Genomic DNA, 20,715 nt, shown 5'->3' with positions numbered 1-20,715 from the left:
AGCGGTTTGCAGAAGCAGCAATGGAATCAAGCGATTTTTGCAGGTTATGAAAAAAAAAAAAAAAAAAAGTTTGTGGTATTTACACCCACTCGAGCGATTCATTTGCTAAAAAAAAAGCCATTGAGCATCGTCGAGAGGTTAAAAGGAATTGGACAGAGCCGTAACGGCTCTGGAATTGGATTGGATTAAACCCGCCAATAGCGCGCCAGGTGGATAAGCCAGTTTGTGATTGGTTCCCACAAATTTGTAAAGGAAGCAGCAGAGATAAATGTACAGGTTTCCAGCCTGAGCTGCAGGGTGAAATCAAATTGCCGGGATATCAGGCTGGGTTTACCCAATCTAGATATAAGTGCAAGTTGATTTAGGAATTTCTCCTTCCTGACCCTTCGGTAACATACACTCTTATAAGGGTTCTTCAGAGGTTTTTGCAGGATTTTAGGCTCGACAAAGAATTTTGTTCTTCTCAGGCTATATAGGCTATATATTTGGCTATATAGGGTATATATTTGGCTATATAGGGTTCTTGAGTTCAGTGGCGGCTCGTCAGGGGAGGGAAAACGTGTCCGTCGCATAGACTACCCAACATTTTGAGGTGAAAATGGGACCCCAGTTATTCATTTTTAATGTCTCGGAATGTGTATTTCTTGTTTGTAATTTCAACCATAATTTTCACCACGCATATCTTTCCCGAATGTGCCGAATCTGCAAAACGCGAGTCCGAGGGGATAGAGAAAGGAAGGGGAAGGCAAATCCATAGCCGGAGACTTATGTCTCCGTTGGTAAAACAAAATGAGCCAATCACCATTGAGTGTTTCACCTTCAGCAATTAAGAGTGTCAAGAAAAATAACATGGCAGAGGAGGCTAGCCTCCCTTGGTATATCAACCAATCATCGAAGAGACTTAAATTACGTGATTTTTTTTTTTGGTCGCAGAGTTAAAAAATGTTTAACTTTAAGTAAAATGCAACGCTCATTTCTTTCACTGTTGTTTGATCAGCCATCCAATCACAGTGGAGGAGGTTGAGGACAAATACCACACTGACCAACCAACACATTTTGCTTGTATAACAGATGACAACAAAATCATTTAAAACAAGGACCAGAGCAAGTACTTCATATATTGCCAGGATTTTTATATTCAGAAACAAACTATTTGCGAAATCAGATACTAGTAAGACTCATGTGGATATTCTGTATCATATACCAAACTAGGGGAAAAAACAACAAGAAAACGCTGTGCTGCTGAAGTTCTCAACCGCCCGCAGGTGTTTTCAGAAGAGCGCCTGCTGTTTTCAGCCGACTGAAATACACACGGCCTAAAGGAGTATTTTGAAGACTGCTTTACATGCTCGATTCAGTGCTGGCCTTTCTCTTTATGGTAATTACATTGAACTAGGATTAGAGTTTTTAAGATTCAAAAAGGTTGCAAAAGCACTATAAAGCACCAAAAGTGGTCTGTAAGAATCATGCACTTGATTCTAAATGCTGGAATACTCTACGTCATTTTTTTCCACTTGTTTTTCAGTCTGGAGGAGTTGTTGCTATTTGAAGAAAGTCAGAGCCATTCTGCAGATTTTGTGCAGTAGCAGTTGAAAGATCAAAAGTCTTGTGGTCCTCAGTCAATTAGTGTATGATCCCCATTTTTGGTTTGTGGATGATGCCTTGTGTTTTAAAATGTTCAGATTTTCATAGTCATGTAGTGGATTCATAAAAGTCATAACGCTTTGTGTGAAACTTTGTGTAAAATGCGCTCATGAGAGAAGCAGTGGACAAATCATTCTTTTGAGTCAGGCTTTTTTTTTTTCAATGAATCAGCTGATCCAGTGCACAAAACTAATCTGAATTATTCAGTTCTCTAATTCAACTCACTGACTTGTATGTTACAACATCTAATTAGAGGGGAATGTCTTCTATGAATCACACAAATTGTCATATGGATCAGAAACTTTTAATGTAGTGTACGAGTCATATGAACCATTTTATGGTGCTTTTGCATCTTTGTTTTTTTTTTTTTTTTTTTTTTGTGGGTTTTTTATGTTATTTATTTTTTACATGAATGATTTGGTCCCTGTTGAATGCAATTGCATGGAAAAGAGCGACCAGCACATTCTTGGGAATTTATCCTTTTAATTTATCATTATGCTTTACTGCCGCTCTTAGGCTTGTGGTGTCAATTTGTGTACCCTGTGTAGATAAAATTGATCTGCAGAAGATCCACAGAATAGTAGGGTTAAATCTGCAGCACATATATGTTGACTATATATATTATCTATAGTAAAACATTCTTTGTGGAATAATGAAAAGACAAAAACAAAACCTGAATTTGTGCAGTTATTTCAGGACATTTTATACGCCTTCTGTCTTTTTTTTAGTGTATTTACTCAGCAAGCTGAGAGTAAATGTTTCTAAGGCTTTTTTTGTGACCAAGCGCAATAATGTTGATACAATAATACTAAATCTGTATTGATCTAGTTGAAATCTGATTAAACAGAGCATGTTTGCTCTAGTCTTGTGAAGCCAGTTGTTGAAAAACTTGTTTTCAGAGAGTATTACAAAACATTGCAGAGACAGAGAAGAATTTATTTAAAGAAATATTACAGATTTAATAAAAGTCATCTCTGGCTTACTGTAAATTAAATTCCCACAATATTATTCTCACTCATCCCTCCGTTTGTAAGTGCAATGGAAAACATTGGATTGAAATTTAAGAAGTGCTTTAACAAGATGCAAGCATCAGATTTCTGCAATTAAACCTTCTGCGGATTCATCAGCTTAACTTGTATTTAATCTGGAACATCTTTTGATGTTGACAGGTCAAAATCATCACATCTCAACAAATATAACGGAGCGATATAGATACACTTTCGACTGAATATCTTTCTGTTCCGCTGATTGTTAGACTGGGTGCAGTTTCACTCACTCTGATGTCATTGGACATGCAGGTGAAGCTCTTCCCGTCCCAGATGCTCTGGGGGACACGACAGAAAGAAGAAAGATGATTATCTAAACGTTCTGCTCAGCTGCTTTCAGATTTAAACAGAGATTTCATAAATTAAACTTCTGCTTGGTAAAGTTGTTTTTTAGGACTCAAAGTCATCCATTTTAGGGTGCGTTCACACTTGGCATGTTTGGTTCAATTAAAACAAACCCTGGTGTGATTGAGCTGCCATCTGAACCCTGGTGCCACCAAACAAGCGGACCGAGACCCCTGAAAAGATTGGTCTCGGCCCACTTCCAAACGAACTCTGGTGCGGTTCGACGCAACAAGGACCAAAGACATGTAAACAAACCAATAACAGGACATGATGTCACAAGATGCAACCCTAAAAAGGACAGAATGCCTCAAGCATACCTGTTTTTTTCTCGCCATATTCTTGATGTTGCCCATCACAGTTGAGTACAGGCATCAGAACCTCGTCTCCTCGCAGCAGATCTTCATTTGTGTGTGTGACGGAGGGATTCTTGCCGCTGTTTTGACTCCTGTACTCATTTTCTACGCACATACAACAGGCATTGTTTTGGATGTTCAGTAAGTTCTGTCACAAAATGTACGCCATAAAAGCCGACCAATCAGGTTTGAACATATCCCTTTGCCTTTAGGTTCAGTGTTAAAAATGCCAATGTGAAGACCACAGGGGCCAGTTGCATAAACATAGCCATTATGTTAAGACTGTGTCTTAAGAACTACGATCAGCTAGCAGTTAGTTAGAGGTAATCAGTCTTACTTTTCGGTATCAAATTAGACCATTCTACATTTTTATGCAACTGACTTAAAAAGGTTATGAACAGTCTTAAAAAAAAAAAAAAAAAAAAAAATTACTAACAGTTTATGCAACCGGCCCCCAGGACTATTTTTATTTTTATAAATTTTGATTTTGAATTATTGGTTGTTATTTTCCTGTTTATTAAAGATGCTTTGAAGCAATCTGTATCATATAAAAGCACTATACACATAAAGGTTACTTGATTTGACAAATCATTTTCCAATAACTACTCTGGCAATAGAAGCACCTTACAATGCATCTTATCTGCCATAAGCCATAAGCACAGCTTAAGCACAACTTATCTTCATCAACATTGATGCTTCTCTGGACTGTGCCTGCCAGACTCATTTATATATACTCATGAATTAATTCTGGTGGGTTAATCAGGCTAAACGTATGTAAATTTGTAAAATACAACTCATTGGAATTTCATGAAAATCCAGCTACTGGCAGCCATAACAGATTTGGGATGATAATGCGCCGGTCGGGTGGGTAATGAGCTCTTATTTAGAATTACTGATCACGAGGGAGTCTGTGACAGCGGTGGATCACATTTTGTCTGAGAAGAGACAAATTTTGTGACATATTGATGGGCTCTGAGAGTTTCCCATATATGTGTTTCTAATGACGTGTATGTTGGTGAGACAGAATTCTAAAAAGAGTAAATATATTTAGCTCATGTGAATGTTTTGCTTGAATATTTTCTAGGAATGCAAAAAAAGTCAGATGGTTGCTTGAATAACTGAATAGTCCTGTATAATTTGCCTGGTTTCAGGTTCAGCTGAACCTGATTGGATGCATTTTTCAGGGAGTGTTTTTTTTTTTTTTTTTTTATATGATCAAACACGTGGTTGTGTGCAATGGAACAAAATGCAGGGGTGCAAAATGCATTATTATTGGATAATAATCAAAAAACTTTTATAAGAGTTTTACCATGTTGAAAGTCTAAAAAAGCATTTTGTTAGCACAATAATTAAATCATCATTGCTTAAAAATTCAATACAACACAAAATCTAGATAAACGACTGCAGTGAACCACATTAATAGACTTGTCGACCAACGTTACCCATTTCTAAACTTTGGTTTCTTTATTGGGAGGTAACACCTGTTAGTGAAAAGCTGCAAATAAGCAAAAGATGGCTCAAGTAAGATATGGAGTAGATTATTTTTCTGCTTTTTAGAAATAAAAGACCTAAAAAGGAAATCATTATTACAAACATTCTTCAGATGATACTAGAAATGCCCAGAACACGTTGCATGCTGGGTATAATTGGGTAAGGCCTTTGGGGAGGTAAGAATTTACTATCTTTTAGATTATTAACAAATTCTTCTCATCATAGCAAAAGGATTATTGCTTGTAAACATACATTATTTGGTATTGTGGTGAAGTGTTAAAGGCTGTAAATAATTTAGTTGCACACTATAGTAGCACAATGTTTTTCATTTAAGCACATATTGATCCTAGAATTTAATTTAATCATACCAAATCGGAGAAGTAAATTATTCCCCTAAATCAGTGCACCAGAAGCCTCTTGTTTCCTGCTTCCTCATTTATCAATACGGTGACATTTATGTGTATCTGTAGTGCCTTTTTTTGGGATACATTTTTTATTGATTTTTCATAGAGAGGATCACATACAATTACCCAACAGTTTCTTCACAATAACAGAACAAAAATTGACCCTCTGAACTAAGAAGAAACTAATAGAAGAACTAAAAAAGTATCTTATAAGCACCTACACACTTTTTGCCAAGTACTGAGCATGTAGAGTATAGTGGTCTACAGTATACTGAAACCTTAACCTGTGGGCATGTGGGAGTGAGAGTGTTTAACCTTACAGGGGGGAAAAAAACATTCAAACCTTAAGAATTTTCAAATGTATGATTCAAGGTTCAGATTATTCAGCTGTTATTGATGCATAGTTTGGCTTTAAGAACATTTATACACTGTCAGTTCAGAAGGTCATCATGACGGTTTATACCTTGGGCTTAAGTAAGTTAACCTCGCAACTGGTCATTGTTTCTGTGAGCAGCTTGTACCAAGGTGAGCATCTGCATGTAGTAAATACACCACATCACTGTGGAACAAAAGATTTTGGTATATATTCCAGCTTATTGATAGAGCTGACAACAGACATTCTGTGACCAGTGTTGATGATGTCTAGCAAAACACTATGTGCACAACTGTGTAGTGTATAATTTTATTATTTAAAAAGGTTATTTTGTCATTCAACATCGGAGACTGATAGCCTCTGCTACGTAAATAAAGCAGTTGAGTGTGTGAAGTGTCCACACGCACATCATCCAGGTATTTAAAGTGTACTCTTTTTATGTGTAGTTTTTGTGTGAATATACTACTCACACTATGTATATTACAAAACGCCATGGAATAGTGCATAAGTACACAGATTGGGACACACCTAAAGTCTCCAAAGGGAAGTGTGGTTGCATTGTTGGCTTAAAAACAGGCATTTCATTTACAGCACTATGCAATCATTTCTGTTGTCTCCGCCAAAGGTCACTGGTTGTTGTAAATCTCTGCAAGCTTTGCAGTGTCGTGAGGACACTTGTGTGATTTACTTGCACGGCGCATATGATCCAATGTAGGATCTGTTTATGTAACTAAATATGCAAGAAGCCAATTTGTTGTCATGTGACAAGAGACCATAAAACAGAAATGTATATTACAGAGAGGACTCTTATAGATTGTGTGTCAAGGTTTGTAGATCTCTTTAGAATAAAATATTTTTATGACACAGTAAGGATAATTCAATGTTTAATGGTATAATCCCGAGAAAACACAATGTTTTGGAAACTGGCCTACTTTATAATACGCAATTGGGAGATATCAAGTCAGAATTGCATGATATAAAATCACAATTGCGTGTTATGAAGTCAGAATTGTGAAATATAAACTCGCAATTCTGAGGAAAAAAGTCTGAATTTATAGTTTATTTCTCGCAATTGCAAATTTATCTCACAATTCTGACTTTATAACACACAATTTTGACTTTATATCTCGCAATTCTGACTTTATTTCTCAGAATTTCTCAGTAAATTCGCAATTGTGAGAGAAAAAGTCGCAATTATCTTTTAAAATGTTTTATTCTGTGGCGGAAATATAATAAGCTTCCATACACAGTATCCCTAATCAAATGGTGTCTGTAAACCATTCTTTATTGTTACAGAAAGACAGAGGTTAGGATGTATACAGAGATTAATTTCATATTAATTGTATCTGCTCCACACATCTGCTTTATGACTGAAGCCCTGTGGATGCCTGTCTCTTGTTTGACTGAAAATAAACAATCACTTCATAATTGCAGAGACCTTTAACTGTAAGTCTAGTGACATTTCAGTTGGCTGCTGAAGTACTGTCAGCCGAAGTACTCTGGCCCCTAGCAGAGGTTAGTTTTTCTTCATTCTGTTGTCTGGCCTCAGCTGTCATTACTAGTAATGTGACTGAACGTTTCTGAATATCAGGAGGCAACTGTAAATAACAGGCTGAGGGAAATGACAATCATCTGCAGGTGTCTTAGTTACACATGGTGTCTAGGTAGAGATAATAAAAATACTATGGTTTATTTCATTTTTGTTGGTTCAGATGAAATATCCAAGAAGTCAGAACTCATTTTCAACATTTTCAAAGGTTTCAGTTTGCAAAATAGTTTGGTGTGTGTGGGTGTTTTTTTTTTTCTTTCTTTCTTTCTTTGCTATTATCTGAATAATGACCAAGAAACTCTAGTGGATGTTATGTAATGTTAGCAACTATGTCTCAGCCTCAGACGTCATGACGACTGTCACAGTGTGGGTTTTGTGTCTTGTTCTTGTCTGTCATGGTTTTCCCCTGTCTTTTCATGTTTAGCTGTCTCCCGTTATGTTGATTAGTCTTCCCAGGTGTTTCTTATTTACCACACCCCCTTGTTATCTTGTTTAGCTTGGTTGTCTGTGTATTTAAGCCCTGTGTTTTAGTTCAGTCATTGTGAGTTATTGATGTTGCATGTTCTTTGTTCTGTTCCGAAGTCTATGTGTTGAGTTTATGTCAAAGTTCTAGTTTATTTAATAAAAACACTGCTGCACTTGGATCCTGCTTCTTGCTTCCTGCTCTGCATTGTAACAGAATAACTCACCACAAATGGATCCAGCAGCTGTGAGCAACCAGGCCCTAAGGAGATTCCTTGCTGCTCTATTTCAAGATGGCCAGCCCATTGAAAGGTATGTGAAGGACTTCTGGGCTTGCTGCCATTTAGAGTCACTAGATGACGTCCAGCTCATGGATCTGTTCCGGAGCGGTCTGGACGAGGATATCGCCCAAATGATGCCAGAGGTCTATACCGGCTGGACGCTAAAAAGGTATATCGACCTGGCCCTTTTCCTGTGTGATTCGTCGTTTGCTGTGGGCGTGGAGGAGAAGCTCCGTGAACCCGCAGTATCCCTTCAGCCTGTTCTTCACGTCACGCCAATCATCAAGCCAGCCACCAGATCGTTATATAGCCGTCCGGGACTGGTTTCCAGCGTGGCCGATTCCCCGCTGATGTCAGCACGTGTGGCCAAGAAGACTCTCCTGCCCAGCCTGTCCCGGTCTCAGTCCCTGTTCCAGAGCCCGTCCAGCACAGAGCCTTTGCCGCTGGTCCCGTCCAGCACAGAGCCTTCGTCGCTGGTCCCGTCCAGTCCTGCCGAGCCTGCGCTCCATGTCAGCCCTGCCGAGCCTGCGCTCCATGTCAGCCCTGCCGAGCCTGCGCTCCATGTCAGCCCTGCTGAGCCTGCTCTCCACGTCATGCTGGTTCAGCCAGGGACTGTTCACGTCACGTCTGCCGATCCAGAGACTGTTCTCGTCACGTCTGCCGATCCAGAGACTGTTCACGTCACGTCTGCCGATCCAGAGACTGTTCAGGTCACGTCTGCCGATCCAGAGACTGTTCAGGTCACGTCTGCCGATCCAGAGACTGTTCACGTCACGTCTGCCGATCCAGAGACTGTTCAGGTCACGTCTGCCGATCCAGAGACTGTTCACGTCACGTCTGCCGATCCAGAGACTGTTCACGTCACGTCTGCCGATCCAGAGACTGTTCAGGTCACGTCTGCCGATCCAGAGACTGTTCACGTCACGTCTGCCGATCCAGAGACTGTTCACGTCACGTCCGCCGAGCCAGTGCCTCCGGACAAGATGGCCGCTGCCACGCTGTCTGTTCCTGAGCCGGTGTCTGTTCCTGAGCCGGTGTCTGTTCCTGAGCCGGTGTCTGCTCCAGCCTATGACCCCGTAGCTGCCCCCAAGATTTTTTTTGGGGGGGGGGCAGTAGTTCCCGCAACAGGATCATGAAGGCCGCTCCGCCGTGGCCGCCCGAAGGGTCTTCACCGCCGTGGCCGCCCGAAGGGTCTTCACCGCCGTGGTCCCCCGAAGGGTCTTCGCCGCCCTGGCCGCCTGCACATCCTGCTCCGCCCTGGCCGCCTGCACATCCTGCTCCGCCCTGGCCGCCTGCACATCCTGCTCCGCCCTGGCCGCCTGCACATCCTGCTCCGCCCTGGCCGCCTGCACGTCCTGCTCCGCCCTGGCCGCCTGCACGTCCTGCTCCGCCCTTGCCGCCGGCACGTCCTGCTCCGTCCTGGCCGCCGGCACGTCCTGCTCCATCCTGGCCGCCTGCACGTCCTGCTCCGCCCTGGCCGCCGGCACGTCCTGCTCCGCCCTGGCCGCCTGCACGTCCTGCTCCGCCCTGGTCACCCACGCTCCACGGCCCAGGCCCGCCTATATCCTGGTCCCGGTTCCCAGTGCGGGCCTGGCCCTCCGTCCCTCCCCCAAGACCGCCTCCGCATCACCGCCCTCCTGAACTTTTTTTTTTTTTAATGGGCGTCGGGAGCTGCCCATAGGGGATGTCACGGTGTGGGTTTTGTGTCTTGTTCTTGTCTGTCATGTTGTTCCCCTGTCTTTTCATGTTTAGCTGTCTCCCGTTATGTTGATTAGTCTTCCCAGGTGTTTCTTATTTACCACGCCCCCTTGTTATCTTGTTTAGCTTGGTTGTCTGTGTATTTAAGCCCTGTGTTTTAGTTCAGTCATTGTGAGTTATTGATGTTGTTAGGTTGCATGTTCTTTGTTCTGTTCCGAAGTCTGAGTTTGTCAAAGTTCTAGTTTATTTAATAAAAACACTGCTGCACTTGGATCCGGCTTCTTGCTTCCTGCTCTGCATCGTAACAGAGATGGACTATTGGCTGAACTTCTGATGCATAAGGCACGAAAAATTGCAAACACTTCAGGAGTTTCAAAGTCATCATCTGATTGGTTGAATTCTATACGATTTCCGGGAGATGTGCGTCGCGTTCTTTAACGGTCCACCTGGAAACAAAGCCGCCATGACGCCAAACCCCCTCATGGAAGAAGAAAGCTGTCATGTTTACAACTGAGACAATGAGCACTTATTAGGATCAACTAAATACTGGATTTTCAGAAGTATATGAAATTTGTCAAATTCGTGGCATTGACTATAGAATAGTTTTCTATGGAGTTTTACATAGTCATTTATTCAAGGGACATCTACATTTCATTTTCATCATGATGCTGAACAAAATGTACTGTGATTGATTGCTTTACATGTCAGTCAGACTGGCTCTGGGCGGTCCGGCGGTCAGTCTAAAGGTCTTGTTACGCAATAATATACTATGGTATAATATACTTGATTCATCAGAAGGATTTAGCCCGTCAGGGTGTGATCCACTAAACCACGTACTGTTATTCACGTCTTGTGTAGCCAGACCTTTGAATGGACCTTTCAAGGTTTAGTCCATATTGCAGTTTATTCTGGAGGCAGGATGACAGATTGGCTGACATGTAAAGTGATATCCTCATAGGTACTTGCTGTGTTAATCCGATATCTTATAAACACAACTTTGTTTTCAGACAGACTGATTAAAAACACCATATGCAGGCAGCTTAAAGGCCCACTGAAGTGCCTTGAAACGCGCAGCTTTGTATGATGCGTTGACGTAATTTCCACTGAAACAGGAAGCTAAGGCGGGACATATTGAATGACTCCTCCGCCTTTTCAAATAGCCAATAGGTTTTAGTTTACCTCACAGACTGCAAGTCTACTTGACAGCACCATGGAAACGAATCCGAGCGCTGATGATACGTTTGATTCAATAGTAACGTTAGAAGTGTGAATAAATTCTAGCCATGTCATTCTGCAAACAGAATAAAACTCTCTTTTGAGCAACCAAACACGCAACCAAACACACATCTCCAACCCATATTGCTCCGTGACGTGTCAACGGTAGTGATGTCCGGTTTGTGAACTAATCGTTCTTTTGAACCGGTTCTTTTTTTGTGAACCGGTCGAACCAGTTCACCAAATCGAACTAAATAGTTTAAAACGGAGTCAGTGGCGCGCTGATCCAGTTTTCTAAAGTTACTCGCTTTCGGATGTGCCTGACAGTCACTCCGACTCGAAATAAACAATATCCCAGAGTATATGTTACTCCAGTAACTCCGACAGTTAACTGATGAGCATGAGCAGCTGACACTGAACATGCGTTTACTACCAAACGTACAGTCAGGTACAGCCACGGTCGCTTTGTTTATAGCATAGGGGACGGGACGCTTCAGATTCTAGAGAGCATTTGATTGGACAGAAGATGTGATGAGAAGCTGAAGTCCGCGGTGACGTCATAAAAATCTGGGATCCATTTTAGCGGAAGTGAGAGACTGTAAGTTTTGAATGCTTATATCTCCTAAATGCGAATTTTGTCTTTGTTTTGGAACACACAAGCTAATTCATAACCTTAAGGCTAACATATTCATCCTAAGAGCTAAAAAAACTTACATTTTGATTTAAAGTCACCATGAAAATCAAAATGGATAATTCTTAATTTTGTTTGGAATATTATATTTATTTATTTTTATAATAAATTATTTATCTGTAAACATCATAATTTTTTTTAATTAATGTGCCCTCATATTCTTTAATCAAAATATCTTCCCCTCCCTCTTGCAGCAACATCACTTCTCTTCTCTGATTACATGTTTACTGGCGTGAGGGCGGGACAACCTGTCACTCACATGAGATCCACCAATAGCAAACCACAACCATCCAATCAATTCTTGATGGGCAAAATCAAGTCCCGCTTTTATTTTATTTTTTCTTGTTCGAGAAGCCATTTCACTGTCACAATTTAAAAGAAAAGACTATCACAACTTCTGTTTCATGCCAACTTTAAACAAGCAATCACCTTAGTTCTGACGGTTTAACCCTTAAATGCATGAATGTTTCGCCAATCATTACATATAGGCTGTTCGGGTCTTAAGCGACAATGAACTATATCTAACACAGATGGATCTCTTCCTGTCGCGATAATATAAAACTCTCCTGATATTAGAGAAACAATTACAGAAGAATTAAATAAAGGATATATTGTTACGTTTTGGAGCTTGGAAGGGTTCAGTTTAAGCAGATGTTTTATACCATAATCACGGTCCTCGTTTGAGCTCATTTCCCAGTGCATTCAGCATCTGGCTCATATTCTCAAAACTATCATTTTCAACATCTTCAAAATCAGTATTTTGATCGCTTATAGCTTCTTCACCAGATCCACCATCAAGTGACAGTGACAGTAATATTTGATTGTCAGTAATTTGATTCAGTACTTGTTCTGCAGTAAATCGCTGAGCCATTTCAAGTTTTGCTGATGATACTTCCTATTTTAGTGAAACGTCACTTCATCATTGTCTATCAGACATTGCCACTTTGTGGAATAAAGGTGAATTGCATAAAAAGTATGCTGTACTAACACTGTTACACACCTCGGGTCGTTAGCGACCCTATACAATTTTCACAAATCATTTATGAAAAAACAGACATTCTTTTATAGTTAATTTTTTTCTTGTTATATTGTTTATAATCAACTGATTAAGGAAAAATAAGAAGGTTGATGTCTAACTTTAAAAAAATGAATGAGGAGGAGGGTAGTGAATGACTAAAGACCTCAGGTATGCATTTAAGTGTTAAGATATTTATTTTCCTCTACCAAGGGATTACTTGGTTTTTGAACAGCACAGCACTGTAATGTCGGCTTCAAATTACATGAAATCAGCCCGATTTTGAAATGATGGTATTTGGGGTAAAAAGTGCCCTTGCTGTTGGGGCTAAAGGCACTAGGGATGCAACAATACAGTTAGCCCACGGTTCAATACATACCTCGGTTTTTTAACCACGGTTTTCGGTTCGGTTCGGTTCGGTTCTGATGGCTTGACACATAAGAGTGTTTTTTTTGTTATTCTGTGCTTAGGCAATAGGAACAGTAAGAGGTTAAGGAGAAAAAAAATAAAAACGATTTATTGCAATACTCCTTTATTTTACTTAAAAGCTAAGCAAAGTCCACTAGTTCCTAGTGTATTGTATAATATACAATTAACACTGACATCTCACAGCTGCTGGTAGCCCATGTAAACTGGGGAACACACAAATTCCTAAATTTTGAAAATAAACATAGGCCTACATTTTAGTAAACATAAAGGGGGTCAGTCTAGGACAACTCGAGGTATCGCACACCGGACGCGCACTTTCTCAGTTTATGGCCAGCAATATTGTTATGTTTATAAGGACATTATGAAACTAAGATAATGCCTGTACTATCTTATGATTGTACTGTACAATACAATCGTTGCTAAGTCTGCAGTCTGAACACTTTACCTCAGAGCGTCCGTTAACTGAATGAATGACAATATCACCTGAAAATCCGATAACATCAGCAATTTTCATTCAAGCAGCTGATTTCTGTGAATGAATGTAAAACTAAATGTATATTGCAGCACAGGGTGAAGTCAGTATATACATGAACGACGATTTGAGACAAATAAATGTACATTTAATGTAAAACTATGTAGATGGCGCTCTGTGGCGCGGCAGGATTTTGAACACGGTCCTGAGCCGTTGCTGGGCGCCGCGGACAGACGCCGAAAGGCGCCAACGGTGTGTGTAGCGCTACGTACACTCATAGAGAATAATGTGTTCGAATTTAAAAGACGTGGCGCTGCGCGTTCGGTGTGCGACCCCTTTAAATTGACCATTTCAAATAAACATATTTGTGCCTTCAGACAGTGATATTGCTGGGTGATGGTGCCGCAGATGTGCAGTCATGTTGGAAGTGTTTCTGTTTGAGTAGGCTACACGTGTATAACAATGCTTGCACACAGTTATTTTTATTGTTTACCGTTTTTTCTTCCTCGGCACTATACTCAACGGCAAAACCGAAATGTCCCGACACCACGGATTTGAAAGACGCCGGCGCTTCCTCGTACTGTAGCCTCACTTCACCGCCGCTTGCCATGTTAAAGTGTGGAATGATGGTTAAGCGCCCCCTAACTTTAGAGCATAGTGATTGAATATTTACTCGCGGGGAATTTCCTTATCAGCTCGTAGACTTACAGGCACACACAAAGAGTCAATTCGGAGAGAAATAAATTATTTAAACGTAAAACCGAAAAAACCGCAATTCATAAGCGCGTATTGAACCGTGGATGTCGTACCGAACGGTTCAATATTATATTGAGAATTGTGGCATCCCTAAAAGGCACAATAATTTACATGATAATATTTTTTTCTCTTGGTGACATGACATAGTTAGATTCAGATGTTTAATATCATTTATTAAGTACAGTAGGTGTCCATCTAATAGATAATCACCATATTTATAATGAAACTATTATATTTAAAAATTAGATATTAATGTTATCATATCATAAAATATCATAATTATTTGTACTAATTTTTACCATATTACATTTTGTGATTGTGATTGATTTGAAAAAGTGTTAACTTATATGTTATGCAAAAAATACTTTACCTAAAGTATTTGTATCAATACTGGCTTTTCTTTGCTCTGTCCCACTCTTGAGGTAAAAGGCCTCCATCTCCATCTCATAAGATTTTTAAGCAAAACCACTTTAATTATTTATTTTCCCACAAAATGTGTTAATCCATCAATGTTCAATGAAAACATATAGGCTACAGTTATACATTTTCTGCATTCATACACAGTAAAAAACATGCACACTTTTTTAATCTCTGTTAGATTTGTCTCAAATACTTTTGTAAAATATATTTAGCCCCTTCCCCATGACACACACACTTTTTTTTTGGTAAACATGAAAATGCATGCACAAATACACTATAAACCCAAGTGTTTTGATGGTTTAAACAGTAGATCAGGGCAAACAAACCTGTGTGTGTAACAATTATTCAGCATGACGACAGAATTTGCTGCTCTATAGCCGTATTCATCATAGCAGATTGGAAAGGTGGGTGGTATAGAGAATGAGAGAAAGAGAGTCTCTCTCTCTCTCTCTCTCTCTCTCTCTCTCTCTCTCTCTCTCTCTCTCTCTCTCTCTCTCTCTCTCTCTCTCTCTCTTTCTTGCTCACACATACCACAGCACTCCATCCTCCTTTCTGTGATTGAAACCATGGCAGATGGGGTGCAGCAAATTGGAAGGCAGAATGGTGCTGATCCGAAGCTTGCCTTTTCTCTCTCCGATAAAAATATTAATTTTCAGCTTGGGCTCAAGCCGCTGATCGGGGGCAAGCATGTGCTGCTGGGATGATGAAGGCTTTGGAAAGACAGTCTCAAGGTCCATGTCCACTTGAAGCCACTCAGAAGTTCCTCAGGGTATCCTTACCTGCCTCTGCTCAGAAAATGAAAGGAGAAACAGTGAAGTGAAGAAGTGAATGATATTACTGTAGAGGCACACTCATTTTTTGTCTCTCTGTACCCATGCCTCTGTTCTGCTTTTTTTCCAATTTACCTTCTCGTGCTGCCATGAGCCGTTTTACAGATTGTTTCAGAATGAATGCATTCATGTACTTGATGTCACTGTGCTGCAGAACAGCGTTTCTCAACTGGTTGCAAGACCTTTTGAGTGGATCACAGAGTGTGTAGTCAAAGAAACAACGACAACAAAAAACGTAATTCTAAATGTTCTTCTGATGCAAGACTTTTATTTTGAATGGTACACGAACTCTGCTCTTCTGTCAGATGCAGTTTAAGTAAAGCGTGCCTGAGAAAAATGCTTTGTCCTTACTCAATATTCGCTTAGTATATTCAGTATACTGTGCTCTCGGCTCTTACTCCTTAATTGTGCATGCTAATATGCAAGTGCACACTGTGTATCACTTCACTATATGAAAAGAATAAATGAAATTAAGAGCATGCTCTTGTAACTTTTTACTAAATTACCAAAAATACCAATAAATTACATAACTAGTAAGTTGTGTGTTTGATGGGAAGGATTTGCATGCTTATTCTATTAATTAGAATCAGTGTCCTTATGTTTCATTAACAGATCATGTTAGTATTGTGTATTTATCATGGTAACAGGAGTTGCTGTAACCTTAAACCAAAATACCACTATTTTCACTGTTTTTTTTCCATATTTTTAATGAATGTGGTGGTTCATATCAACTTAACTAACTTTATTTTATTAACAAAACTAGTTTGGGACTGCTGTTTAATAGCCTTACCTTAGACTGTTTATTTATCAGTGTTAGTGATATTTGATAGTGGACAGTGTCTTTCAGTCTATGTTTAAAGGGATAGTTTACCCAAAAAAATTTAAATTGTCATTTACTCACCATCAAGTTGTTCTAAACCTGTATGAATTTCTTTCTTCTGCTGAAAACAAGAGCAGTTTGGTTACCCATATTCTTCAATCTTCTTTTGTGTTCAGCAGAAGAAAGAAATTCATACAGGTTTGGAACAACTTGATGGTGAGTAAATGATGACATAATTTTACATTTTTGGTGAACTATCCCTTTAATGTTCATACAGACCTCTATATATCCTTGTGTTTATACAACACTATGCTTTTTATCTTGTATCACCCACTGTTGTTGTTTTTCTTCTCTTTTATTAACTCTCTCACATTTTGTCTTTCTGTCTTTCTCTCCCCTGTCTCTCTCTCTCTAAAGTTTACGTAAGTGAAAGCGATGGCAGTGATGCCGAGCTCAGTGAATGCAGCAGTGACAGGAAGACCTTCATGTCCGAGACCGATCAAAGGAGAGATTCCGGTAACACATGCCTCCTAGAAATTCACACAAACACTCCCACCTACTCACATAAACGTGTACGAATTTATACAACTCTATCTCTTAGATCTACCGTGTTTCACAGAAAACGTGAATCCCCCTAAAGCTCAGTTTTGTTTTACAGCTTGATGCACACACATTTTTTGGAATAAAAACCCACTAAGTTGAACAAAAGCTTGCCTTTATAACTGCTTTGTGTAATAAGTGTGCTACTAATGTCTATAGCATGGGACTCTAAAAAGATGACTTTTTCCATATACATTTCCCTTAAACACTCCCCTCTTCAGCTAAACTTTGAATTTGAATTTAGAATTTTCTTTTGATTTGAATGTTTTTGATTGTGAAAGTCTTTTCACTCAGAATCGAGTGGAGGCCAAGTGCAAACACCCCTGCTGTCCAGTAACACCAGTCAAACTCTAACCAGCTTTCACATGGAAAGCCCTTCCAGCTTGGTTAGCGATCGAAGCAGCTGCAGTTTCAACCCGGGTCTGGAGGAAGACGTTATGGACCATAGTCGACCCTTACTAAGTGAGTGCCCCCCCCACACACACACACTTTTTTTATACTATTTTGTACAATTGGGGATTGTCAGATCAAGATTGTCAACAAGGTTTTGTCAGATTTAGCTCACTTCTGGGTACAGATTTGTCCCCAAAATATGTTAGGTACACACACACACACATGTTGGGTTTCCATGTTTTATGGCTTTCTATAGACATAATGATTTTTTTTTTTTAATACTGTATATTCTATACCTTAACTTTAAACCTACCCATCACAGAAAACTCTCTTTATATTTACATTTTCAAAAAAACATAATTTAGTATGATTTGTAAGCTATTTTCCTCATGGGGAGCAGAAAATGTCCCCACAAGATCAACATTTTCTGCTATTACTATCCTTGTGTTGTGGGAACACACACACACACACACACACACACACACACACACACACACACACACACACACACACACACACACACACACACACACACACACACACACACACACACACACACACACACACACACACACACATTTCCCCTCATAGTCAAAGTCAAGAATTGAGCCATATCTAGGGACCTTCGTGTGGGCCCTTGGTGTCTTGTGCTAGTAAGCAACTACCCAGAACAGCTTAGCAACCACATAGCAATGTACTTAAAAAACCACTCCGAAAACTTCAGAAACCACATAGCAACTCCCAAAGCACGCTAACATTGAGACTTTGAGTTTTGAATAGGCAAACAATTTCCTTTAGATAATGTAACATTTTACTTGTATATGTTGTTCATGTTACTAAATTTACCATGGGACATGAATGCCCTGGCAAGTGTCAGTGTTTTGCAGCCTTTACTCATTAGCAGGCCCAGACTCTTTCTTTGCTTACAAAATCTGTGGAATCCTGGGGGATGGATTTATGGATTTAAACATGGTAACATCGTACATATTGACAGGGAAAAGCATAATCACAAAAGCAATGTGGTCAAATTTATTGATTTACTCATAGTCCACAAACTGAGTGTGATGTTTTAACCAGGATTCTGGTTTAAGATGGCAGCTTAATGGTTTTCTAAGATGTTTAAGAATCCTCTGTCGCTCTTATTTGCCCATAGTATGACCCTTGTATTTTTCAGGTTTGATCTGTCTTGTGTGTTTGTCTCAAGTATCATTTTGTCAGAGAACAAACAGCTTTTTCATGTGTCTTTCATCATTAGCTGCTTTCATTGTCCACCTCTGTATCTCTGTTCTCTGCCTAAAGGAAACTAAATTCCCACTTTCACTGGTAAAAAAAAAACAAAAACAAAAAAACAAATAGCCCTCATTATTGTAATGATATTGTGCGACTTGCTCGAGCGCTCTCCAATTCGTCCCGCTCACTTTCAGAGATAAGAACTCTCCCCTACGTTGCCTCTTCACAGGCTTCTGCAAGCATAGCATGAGGCAGTCTTTCTTCCTGCCCTCTGTATTATAGATAAAACTTTCAAATGTCATTGCACAACATAAAGGGAACCAAATTAAAGCCTTTTACTGTCATAGTTACGGGCCAAGCACTAAAGTTGCGTGTCCCTGCTGTTTTTTTTTTTTTTTTTTTCCATTCTTTTTTATTACTCTTCTGGCTGGGAGTCTATGGCAGTCCTCAGAACCATTTGAAGGAAAGTTGTCAAATTTGGCTCACTGATTCTGGTGGACCTGTATAATTCCCTTACCAATTTTGGGGTCTCTCAGTCAGAGTCTTTAGCAAAAGTAGAAGTTTAAACATTTTCTTTTGCTTGAAGCTTTCTCTCTTCCTCTTGACTTAAAGGGGTGGTATAATGCCCTTTTCACAAGATGTAAAAAATGTCTTTGATGTCCCCAGAGAAGTTTTAGCTCAAAATACCCCACAGATATTTTTATGTAGCATGTTAAAGTTGTCCCTTTTTGAGGGTGAGCAAAAACACACCGTTTTGTGTCTGTCCCTTTAAATGCAAATGAGCTGCTGCTCCCAGCACAGGGGGCGGAGCTTCAAGAGCTTGTGTCCTTTTACCTCACACAGACATGCACTGAAAATTTCAAAAACTTTTAGCCTTTTATTGTTCAAACCGGAGTCAGATGATGTCAACGGAGTCAATGATGGAGAGACTCAAGAAGTGACGTAGAATGCTACTGGACATTTCTGAATGGTTAGTTGATTAATTTATGTAGCTGATGTGTAGTTATCTTCTAGACATTGATTAGCATATTCTGTCGAGAGAACAACCAGCGCTGTTTTCCAGTTGTTTTCCTCTGTGAACATGCACTCATGGATGTCTGACAATTTTGTTGCTTTTTGGAGTTTTCAGATTTAAAAACGTCTATAGGTATAGAGGCTACACTCGTTCTGCGGTACCGTTGCTCTCACGGAGCAGATAGACTATATATGCTTATTTAACTTTTTAGTGTTAAATACAAAAAAACCTTTGTGCGCATACCGTCAGATGAAATCCTGCAAGTGTCAGTGCTTTCTCCGTCCATGCAATAAATGCACATCCTTGAATGAGTGCGGATTTCAAGCACATTTTAACTTCTTAGGTAATATCTATGGTTTGACCCATTTGAGAGGCGGTCAAAATCAGAATTTTAAATGGACTGAATAAAGCTCTCTACAAACTTGACGTGCGATGCCGCGCTGTCTTACATATATGCGCATGAATCACTTGCACACGCTCAGAGCAATATTGTAAGTTACTGCATAATACATTTTTAACTAACAGAATAATACAGCATCACGAACGATACACATATTCTCACTTTTAGCTATGTCTTTTAACTATTTCAAAGGGCAAAAACATGAACTTTACTGGTACTGCCAGTAGCGTATAGCTTTAGCTCCTTAGCCTGAGCTAACTTGATCACATCGAGCTAGGCGGGCATGGTTTCAGCAACCAGGCACCTTAGCTCCACCCACGTCCCGCCTCTTTGCCCATTTTTGGTTATCTGGGAGTGACGCGCTGCCAAGATGGCGACTGCCGGCTCTGCACACTTTTGGCTTAAAAAATGCTCTTCAGAAACCTATGGGTGACATCAGACACTACGTCCATATTCTATGACAAAGATTGGTCATTCACTAAGTATGTATTTTTAATAATGTTAAAGTAGTGTGATTTATTTTATTTTTATAACAATTCCATTTTGTTGCAAGTGCAGTGCGCTTGAAAAGAGACTCCGCCCACATGCTGTGATTTTTGATTGATTTTGTTGCGTCGCGTCTGGTGTGGACAGACAAATTGCTTGACGCTTGAATCTCATTACATCACGTCTGGTTATAACACAGTGTCTCACAAAAGTTATAAAAAAATGTAAAATACATTCAATTATTATTTACTCACCCTCATGTTGTTCCAAATCAATTTTCTTTCTTCTGAAGAACAT

The 20,715-nt window shown here is 39.8% G+C and overlaps 1 protein-coding gene across 2 annotated transcripts in view; it reads left to right on the top strand.

The window, feature by feature from the left end:
• The window catches only part of doc2b (double C2-like domains, beta), a 228,462-nt gene that overhangs the window by 45,882 nt on the left and 161,865 nt on the right, over nt 1-20,715 (top strand). For both annotated transcript variants that reach the window (XM_079872550.1, XM_079872551.1), the window contains exons 7-8: nt 16,712-16,810; nt 17,189-17,356. In XM_079872550.1, the coding sequence (XP_079728676.1) occupies nt 16,712-16,810; nt 17,189-17,356 (267 nt within the window). The remainder of the gene's footprint in view (nt 1-16,711; nt 16,811-17,188; nt 17,357-20,715) is intronic.

Source organism: Squalius cephalus (assembly GCF_949319135.1).
Source record: "Squalius cephalus genome assembly, chromosome: 5".
NCBI classification, from domain to species: Eukaryota; Metazoa; Chordata; class Actinopteri; order Cypriniformes; family Leuciscidae; genus Squalius; species Squalius cephalus.
Note: the sequence above shows the minus strand (reverse complement) of the source record. Positions and strands in the feature narration are given on the sequence as shown.